The sequence below is a fragment of the Pyrus communis genome, chromosome 2 (assembly GCF_041283825.1).
Source record: "Pyrus communis isolate YQ-2024b chromosome 2, ASM4128382v1, whole genome shotgun sequence".
NCBI lineage: Eukaryota > Viridiplantae > Streptophyta > Magnoliopsida > Rosales > Rosaceae > Pyrus > Pyrus communis.
Genome location: NC_142566.1, coordinates 23,520,367 through 23,530,246, shown reverse-complemented (window position 1 = coordinate 23,530,246; position 9,880 = coordinate 23,520,367). Strand labels below are relative to the sequence as shown.

Genomic DNA, 9,880 nt, shown 5'->3' with positions numbered 1-9,880 from the left:
TTCATCGTAAAACCAATTGGTAATATAAGAAATATTTCAATTACTTATAAACACATATAAAATTACTTTTTTGCCTAGTGTAAATTTCACTCTCAACATCAGTAAGCCATTCAAAACTTAACATATGGATTTTCATTCACATCCTTTCATCTTAGAAAATGGTGAAGAATAAAATGTTTACACGTCTCCTGGATTGATGAAATGATAATCATCTGGACACCTAGATGAAACGTAACTTTTCGTCAACAAAGTTTCCCAGTCAACTAAGTCACGACCCAAAATCAAAAGAACAACTTCCAGGACATTTATTGGTATATGCAGTATTGTGTGGACAATGGATTCTCTCTTGTTATAAAAGATGGACTTCTTTCATCCATGTCTTGGGACTTTGCTTACCAAGTGGTCCAGAACTGGAGCCACATTCGAAAAAATTCAGAAAGGAGAAACGTAATATATATATTTTTTTAACAAACAATAGTATTTACACTAAGGGATGAGGGAGTGAACTAGTCATAATAATGTAATTCAACTTCGTTTTTGACGAGAATCAAATCTATATAACCTTTTACTTGCAAGTAAAAAGAAATATCACTAAATCATAATGATAAATGGCAACGCAATAGTTAGTATTTATTTTTTTAAACGCCCATCCGAAGCCGATTGTGTACATTTGAGCTCCTTCAAGTCTCACAATGGAGGATGACACAGTGACTGTCCAACACCGATTGTTTACTCGATAAAGCTACCAACCGGGAGTAAAATGAAATGTTTGAGGAGAATGTACCTACAGGTCTATATTTCATTTTCGAATTTGAAATTGGAACTGAGACCAAAAAGGGGACCAATGCAGCAGGGAAGAACAATGAGCTGAACGACTCTATTTTCCCGACTTCAAGTGTTTATGCTAAAATGCATTTCCGAAAATACTTTCAAACCTTTTAAGAGCACTTTTAAACAAAATGGTTTTGACTCTTCTTTAATTGGCGGGCCTATTTTTATTTTGGGCTTCGTTGTTAGGCTTGGCCCGATTTCTAATAGCTCGAAGTCTTGACATTTATCATCCGGATAATGCTAAGGAGACTACATTTGGAGACAAAATTTTAAAAACTAAATGACATAAAGTTGATGATTGATGATTGACTTATTACTTAAGCTTTGATAAAAATGCTCATTCTTATTGGTGACACATCATTTTGTGGTGACACATCATTTTGTTTATAAATTTTGGGTAAATTACATAAAACTACCTCAACTATTGGGTCTGTCACAGTTTCATACCCTGTCTTTAAAAAATTTCAATGTCATACCTCATTTACAATTTTTTTACAATTTCATATTTTCCGTCAGTTTTTTGTTAATTCTTCCATTAAATAGTGACGTGGCTTAAGATGAAACCCACTGTCTATTAAAAAATTAATTAAATATTAAAAAATAAAAAAATCATTTTTTTTTGCATGGGGACCCACCCCTTATTCCCTCACCCTTTCTTCCCCTTCTCGTCTTCCCCAAACCCAGATCCCACCCACCCCTTCCAGCAATCCCATCCACCACACCCAACCCAAACCCAAAACCCGCCCGGTATTACTCCGGCTTCGACCATCGTCGACTGCATCATCTTTAGCATCAATTTCACCTTCTCGCTCGCTTTTCTTCTCGGTGCAAACTCGAGTTTGCGATCATTGCAGTGAATGGTCCAAATAGGGATGGATTGGAGTGGGCAATCAGCAAGTTAGGGCCAATCCGACTCATCACATTTGACGGTCACGCGGATGAGCCCGAATCACATCTCGTTGACTAGCTGGTGGGTCGAGACCGAGAGCTTGAGGAGGAGGGTGGGTTTGGTGGAGAGGTGGTCGTGTTGGATGCACAACCACACGTGACCTCGGTGGTGGTCGAAGATTGTGTCGATGACCATGGATTTCGAGGGGCGGGTCTGCTAAGGCGGAATTGCCACGCCGTCATTTTGGGTGGGTGAGGTGGATGGATGTGCAAAGGAGAGAAATGAGGGAAAATGTAGGGAAGGTTGGGCGGTGGGGTGGGGTGGGGTGAGGGAAGGATGGATGTGTAGAGGTTGGGTGGGGGTGAGTTGGGTGCAGACGGGATTGCTGGAAGGGGTGGGTGGGATCTGGGTTTGGGTTTGTGGAAGACGGGAGGGGGAAGAAAGGATGAGAGGATAAGGGGTGGGTTCCATGCAAAAAAAAAGAAAAAAAAGATGATTTTTTTAAGTTATATTATTTAAATGATTTTTAATAGAGAGTGGACCATGTCTCAAGCTACGTCACTATTTAACGGAAGAATTAACAAAAAACTAACAGAATGTATGAAATTGTAAAAAATTCTTAGATGAAGTATGACATTGAAATTTTTCAAAAAAAAGGTATGAAATTGTAGCTAACCTAATAATTAAAGTAATTTTATGTAATTTACCTTTAAATTTTGTTTCCAAATTTTATCTCTACACTTTACTCTTTATCACCCCTTACTCTTTATCACCCCGTTTCCCGTTTGAAAACTCAGAACTTGAATACCGCAGGGGTGACACGCGTCTCCAACCCGACGTGGGTCCCAACTCCGGCCTCCCTGCCGGCCAACACCCAGGCGCCAGAAATTCAAAAATTAGGAAACAAATCATTTATGTTGGCACTTCAGGTGCGGCTAAGCGGATGGAAATGTTAACCGAAATTGAATAACACAACACTACCACTCACGTCTGAAATAGCGGTTACTACTTCCATCTCCGTCTCTCTCTCTCTCTCTCTCTCTCTCTCTGGACTTCGCCGACTATTCGTCTCCCTTAACCTTCAAGGACTCCATATTTCCAGTAAGCATCTCCCTCTCTCTCTCTCTCTCTACCTACATATATATACACATATTTGTTCCCAATGATCGCAGTGCTGTTAGATTCATGAAGTTGAAATTAAAGATTTCTTTTCTTCTGATTTTATTTTTGTGAAAAATTAGTGTTAATTTTTTTCAGGTTAAATTTGTTGAGACGACAAAAAATTTCAAGAATTCGAAACGAATCTGATAGATTCAGTTTTTGTGATTTATATTTTAGGAAAACTAATTTGAAAACTTTGAGTTAAAGTGAATAGTAACATGTTTGAATTTTTAGTGTAAAAATATGGTTTTTCGTTAAAGTAAATAGTACCGTAATTTGTTGATGAACATGATTTCTTTATGCTAATGCTTTGATTCTGTTGTTGAAGCTAGAGTTTCGTTTTCGCCAATTTGTATCGGTTAAATTTTGCAATCCAAGAAAAGTAGTATCTTTGTCACTATCAGGAATTCTCTGGATTGTTCTAGATCGGAAATGTGAATTTTTATAATCGGTGATGATTCTGATTGATTTGGCTTCTGTTGTTCTTAGGGTGGAGGTGAGTAAGTGAAGATGATGCCGGGGACACCAGCAACACCTTCGGCTAAGCTGCGAAGGACTCCGCGTTCAAAAGTCAGTGAGGAGAAAATCTTAGGGTGGAAATGTGAATTTTTGCTAAGCTGCTAAGCTGCCGAAAATGCAGTGAGGGACATCTTCGAACACATCAAGAATGTAAGTCATAGTTCATACCATGACCTTTTATATAGCCTTTGGAATCCTCTTGGTACTGCTATAACCATTTTGTTGCTTATGCCTTTGTTGCTTTCTTTTTGATCTCGTAGACGCCAGAAAGGGATTTTGTTTTGAAATTTGCTGCTTTGGAGATCTACAATGAAACTGTTGTTGATCTTCTGAAATGCAAATTTGGCTCACTTCGGCTTTTGGATGACTCTGAGGTATTTACAAGAAACTTTCATGATGGAGATCAAATGGATTCCATTTCATGCTCTAACGTTTCATTCCCCCTTTTTAATGTAGAAAGGCACCATAGTTGACAAGCCACAGGAAGAAATTGTTGAGAATGGCGAACATTTGAGGCACTTAATTGGAATTGTGAAGGTAATGTGTTAATTTAAGTTCATTGCAAATTGTAAGGTGTTTGTCCAAAACTTGAGATGATTTGTTGAATTGATGGAGTACAATTGTTGTTCCAATGAACAAATGTGGTGTTAACTATCTGATTGTAATTGTGTTTCCTAAGCTACTGGCAGTAACTTCTTATCATCCAGTGAACATATTTTCCCATTTGAATGAGAATTGGTGGCAAAATGTTAAAACCTTTCTGCATTGCATAAGATGATCCGTGCATCATATTTTCTGTTTTGTATGATCTAATTGTAAAGTTGTCTTTGCAGCTCAAAGGCAAGTGGGAGAAACTGCCCTAAATGATAAAAGCTCAAGATCGCATCGTATAATAAGGCTGGTTTACATGATGAATTTATATTTTTTAAAATGTTTCATGAAAGGTTGACTCTTATATAGTGCTTTATGAAGACCGTATTATTAGCTTGTCATCCTCCTTTATTTTCGGTTCTTCCTTTCTTGAGTTGGAAACTTGGGTTACACATTTTTAAGTTGAGTCAAGTTTCCTCTGCTGAACAATGTTAATGTGGCAGCCATAAGCCATCATGCATACAAGCATTATTTTACTCAAGCATGCATTAGGGTAAAATCACCAATTTGTTTATATTTTTCCAGACCATAGAAAGCAGCCTCCGGAAGAGTTCAGGGTCTGTGAGGGCTTTTGGAGCGAGTTTGGTAATGTTTATCCTCACTCAGGTTTTTTGGTGGTAAACAAGAACGAAATTTTCTTCCATGGGTTTTTACTAGAATTCTGGATATCTGCAGAACCTTGTGGACCTTGCTGGAAGTGAACGTGCCTCCCAAACAAATGCAGATGGTGAAAGATTGAAGAAAGGCAGTCACATTAACCGTAGCTTGTTGACACTCACAACCGTTATCAGGAAGCTAAGGTAAAGCTGTTGTCAAAATGTTGATGACTTAGAGCATCTGTAGCTCTTGTTCCTTTAGTTTTGTGCTATATGTTCATGTTCAACTTATCCGAATCCTGCCTTTTGCTTTGGTGGAAACAAAAACCTTGAACTTATTTGCATTTTAGCATGGAAAGCTCCAATCTACGGAAACAGACACAAATGCATGAAATTACATGGTACTCATCTGTGAGCATGAAAGTCCATGCTCAGCAGTGGTATATAAAAAAGAAAAGTACTTTTTTTTGCGATAATAATGGAAAATTCCTGCATTGTAATTTGTTGAAAATGTAAGTGCATGCAAGCTATCTAACAAGGCTTTCTTTCACAGCGGTGGAAAAAGAAGTGGTCACATACCATATAGGGATTCAAAACTTACTCGACTACTGCAGTCTTCACTTGGGGGAAATGCTCGGACAGCCATTATATGCACCATTAGCCCAGCCTTGAGTCATGTAGAGCAAACAAGGAACACACTCTCGTCCAGAGAGAAATGCTGACAGCGGACGAGAGAGAAATGCTGTACGCGAAATGGGTGATTCCGTCCGGAGGGAAACAGAGTAGGCTGCAGCTGGTGAACAAGTTGTGGACAGACCCCCATAACATGCAAAACGTGCAGGAAAGCGCTGAAGTTGTTGCGAAGCTGGTAGGCTTCCGAAAATCGGGTGAGCACATTAGCAAGGGGATGTTTGAACTGAATTACCCGTCGGATAAGAAGACGTGGATGGGGTGGAACTTGATATCAAATCTTTTGATTCTGTAAACAAGAACTCAAGCGGTTTCTGTTCACTGTTGCTGCAAATGTAGGTTTTGTTGTGTACATTTTTGTCACGGTCAGGAATTGCCATGTATGTATTACTTTGATGCAATGAATGTAAAGGGTTATTTTACTACTTCTGTTCTGTATGTCACTTGGGCTCATGAATTCGAACACATGATTCCGGGTGTGAAATTAAACGTTTTTTCAATCATGTTGCTTTATTTGAAAAATCAAATGAGAAATAATATTAGAAATACGATCAATATATATAAATTGCAACCCTACGAAGCTTCACTTTTTCCTGTGATTGGCTTTAGGCATTTTTTGTGTAGTTTAGGTTCAAAGTTTTCAAGCTCTTTTCATTAGTTTTATATAAAAATAAGTTTCGCAAATCAATATAATCCTTCCGCTACAATTCTGTAAAAAAAAATTGTTATATGCTGATGTGGATTTGATAATTAATTTAAAAAGTTGTCTAAATACATTTTTTGCACAATAAATTTTTTTTTCTTCTTATAGCAAGACCAACTCTGAAGAGAAATCACTTCCATAAATTCTCAAAGGCACAAAGCTTAACCAAGGCCGAAGATGGGGTTTGAAAATACTTTTCAACCAACAATAGACGCAACTTGGTTATAACCTCATTATCTCAAGGCAGATCTCGCCGTTCTTTGAGTCATCAAACCACCAGGGAAGTGCCGAACAAGCTCTCAAGATTAAGGTTGTGAGGATGTTGATGACGTAAATGTTAACGATGATGTCCTAGAAGTCGTTGACAATTAGCCAAGTCGTCACTAAAGGTGATCTCAATCCAGGTTCTTTCGGTGAAGGGTGTTGAAGTGTGTAAAGATGAGTGTATTGAGTTTTTTTGTTTTTTTTTTAGAGAATAGACATCGAATCAGGTAGATGAATGTGGATTAGGATCAAAGTTGATTGTAGGACTGAGTTTTTGGGTTCACAATTTTTTATAAACTATGAAATCATTAAACTTATTTGTAATTTGTTTAATTTAATTAGATTTGTATAATCCATTTATGTATCACATCACGACATAACAATATTTTTGACATAATTGTGACGAAATGCTACATTGATTTGGGACACTTACTTGCGGGACTACATTGATCAATTTTCAATTTCACGGACCATTTTGAGGTCGTAGGTCAATTTCAAGGACCATTTTGATGTTGCGGGTCAATTTAAAGGACCATTTGTGAGAAAAAATGACTTATGTGACCTATTTATGTGCCATATCATTACTTAACGGAATTTTTAACAGAATTGTAACGGAATTGATCTGTAACACCTATTTTTAAAGAGTACATTTAATTGATTTTCAATTTCAGAGACCATTTTAATGGTGATGACCAATTTCAAGAACAATTTGTGGTAAAAACCCAATAAGGAATTTCCCAAACAAAAAAAAGGAAGAAAGGGGTATATGAGTAATTTGACATGTTTTCAATCGCAAACTCAGCAGGACTCTAGACGAGAGCAAGTTTGCTCCCTCCCTCCCTTCGTTTTCTCTACTTTTATTTCGTATCGAAGTAGAACGACGATACAAAATTCACAGAGACAGATTCTTTCGCATAATCAAAGCAAAAAAAAAAATCAAATAAATAAATCGGAGAATAATGGGAAGAGAGGTTCCACAGCAACAGCAGCAGCAGCAGGTGGCGCTCGCGGTGGAGCAGCTCCTCGCCGTGAATCCGTACAACCCTGACATCCTTCCCGATCTCGAAAACTACGTCAACGAGCAGGTCTGTATCTCTATCTGTATCTGTATCTCTGTCTCTGTCTCTGTCTCTTGATTGATGGAAACCGATACTTGGGTTTGATTAATTTCCATTGAATGACTGGGCGATTTGCTTGTTTTTTAGGTTTCTTCGCAAACCTACAGTCTCGATGCCAATCTCTGCCTTCTTCGCCTCTATCAGGTAATTTGAGAATTGGGATTTTTAATTATAGTTGTTTTTTGTTTTAGAATTAGTGCGAAAGTGAATTCTTTTTAATTGGTTTATGCTTTGCAATCCATAATTTACTGCCAAGATGAATGCTTTTTAATTGTTTTTTTTTTTTATTTTTTTTTATTTTTTATTTAAGGATTCATAATTTACTGAAAAGCGGAATTTTTAGTTGGTTTTTGTTTTGGATTGTATAATTTACTCCAAATTCTTTAGTTGGTTTTTGTTTTAGACTGTATGATTTACTGCAAAGCTGAATTCTTTGTCATTTGTTGTTGGATTTTGTTTTAAATTGTATGATTTACTGCAAAGCCGAATTCTTTGTAATTGGTTTTCGATTTTCGATTCTATAATTTTGCTTGCCAAGCTTTATTCTGTTTAATTGGCATTTATTTTTTTATTCTGTAATTTACTACCAAACTGAACTTTGTCGTTTTTTTTTTTGCTTGGGGTGCAGTTTGAGCCGGACCGAATGAGCACCCAAATTGTTGCCCGCATCTTGGTTAAGGTCTGTATGAATCTCGTTCTTTGAAACCTTTCTTAGTTGTAATTAAGAAGGGTGTTTAATGTTTATGAGTGCTAATTGATGTGCAGGCACTGATGGCAATGCCCTCTCCTGATTTCAGCCTCTGCCTCTTCTTAATTCCCGAAAGAGTGGTATAGTTCTCTCATTCGTTTCCTCCTCCTCACAATGTCATTATTTTTGTTCACGTGTGATGGAGGTTCAAATAGATTGTGCACCGTGTGTCTGTGAGTCAAAATTGCAGAATGGTTTTCAAGTTCCTTGTTTATTCAGCTCTTATTAGTTTCTGGTTCTCTGTGTTTATCATCTCAGAGAATTCCAGTATCAATGAGATATTTTGGGATATGGAATGTTATTCTGCTTCTTTGGCCATTGAATATTATTCTGTTAATTCCCTCTTTTGTTTGCTCTAATTCTTTATCAGCAAATGGAGGAGCAGTTCAAGACGCTAATTGTTCTATCTCACTACTTGGAGGTATGTTTCTCTCTGTAGTGTTTGCATTCGGGTCCTCATTACTCATGCATAGCTTATAAACCTACTCATTTCCTTGCAGACTGGACGATTCACTCAATTCTGGGATGAAGCATCCAAGAATCGTCACATAGTTGAAGCTGTTCCAGGTATTTTATAGATTATAGATATATATATATATTTTTTTCCGTGAGATATATGGTTTCGATTTACAGAATTGTTATGGATTTTGTCTTGCTACTGGTTTTTTGTCTATCATCTTTCTTTCGTATTATATGGAATGTTGTGTGTTACGCATGGACTTACAAAAGAATTGGCTGCAGGTTTTGAGCAAGCAATCCAAGACTATGCAGTTCATGTTCTTTCCTTGACTTACCAGAGGGTTCCCAGATCTGTGCTTGCTGAGGTATATTTTTTATATTTTATACATATTCCGCAAAGTGTTTAGGACTTCAACGCTTCAATCCAACCAGGGGAGGGGCATTGAATTTTTTATGTTGGGCTCTGCAAAACGTGTAATCAATTGTGCTGTCACAGGCTATCAACATCGAAGGTTTAGCCCTGGACAAATTCCTTGAGCACCACGTAGCTAATAGCGGTTGGATTCTTGAGAAAGGTCAAGGCAGGGGTCAGCTCATTGTCCTACCTCGAAATGAATTTAACCATCCTGAGCTGAAGAAAAACACTGACGATGGCATCCCATTAGAGCACGTGGCTCGCATCTTCCCCATTCTTGGTTGATCATCGTATCCGCTGATCTCTGTGCTTATGGAGACTCTTGCCATATTTTTAGCACAAACTTCAGCATTCTGAGACCAGCTGCAGCTCTAACTTTTACGATTACATGGCTCAGTTGCTTCATTCCGTCTTCGGTAGCTTTGGTTTATTCTGTTCGAGACTTTTGAATTTTATGTCGAAAACTAGACGGCTGCTTATCCGCGGGATTTCTTGACTGTAATTTTATTGAAGCTATCAATTTTCTTATTCGAAAACTTTTCCGAGGCACGACAAAACCTACTCCTCTCCCTCCATTCTGTTCTTCCTTTTTGCCGTTTTCGATCGCTTAGATTGATCGCTGTTTCTTCTCAGTTTCGACTGGCTCTTAGGGTTCCTTGATCATAAAAGAACCGACATTTTAGCCAATGATCTTGAAGATTGACACAACTCTTTATTTTGGTCTCTGAGATTTGAAATCAATAGAAGTGGTTATTAAGTTTGTCCACCATTAATTATTTTGGTCTTTAGTTAATATTTGTTAAAAAAGAATCAAAATAACAAAAACACATGATATA

General features: G+C 37.5%; 2 protein-coding genes across 2 annotated transcripts; both read left to right on the top strand.

Annotated features, from left to right (window-relative positions):
• The first annotated feature begins 3,335 nt into the window (after nucleotides 1–3,335).
• Nucleotides 3,336–5,762, top strand: LOC148698771 (kinesin-like protein KIN-7B). The gene is made up of 7 exons (XM_088678990.1): nucleotides 3,336–3,381; nucleotides 3,522–3,550; nucleotides 3,661–3,774; nucleotides 3,857–3,937; nucleotides 4,577–4,636; nucleotides 4,727–4,851; nucleotides 5,201–5,762. The coding sequence occupies exons 1-7, from the start codon at nucleotides 3,336–3,338 to the stop codon at nucleotides 5,367–5,369; spliced, it is 624 nt and encodes a 207-aa protein (XP_088535116.1). The 3' UTR covers nucleotides 5,370–5,762.
• Nucleotides 5,763–7,098: 1,336 nt separating this feature from the next.
• Nucleotides 7,099–9,580, top strand: LOC148698770 (eukaryotic translation initiation factor 3 subunit K-like). The gene is made up of 8 exons (XM_088687903.1): nucleotides 7,099–7,389; nucleotides 7,510–7,566; nucleotides 8,051–8,101; nucleotides 8,188–8,250; nucleotides 8,541–8,591; nucleotides 8,671–8,737; nucleotides 8,912–8,994; nucleotides 9,126–9,580. The coding sequence occupies exons 1-8, from the start codon at nucleotides 7,264–7,266 to the stop codon at nucleotides 9,327–9,329; spliced, it is 702 nt and encodes a 233-aa protein (XP_088544029.1). The 5' UTR covers nucleotides 7,099–7,263; the 3' UTR covers nucleotides 9,330–9,580.
• Nucleotides 9,581–9,880: the final 300 nt, after the last annotated feature.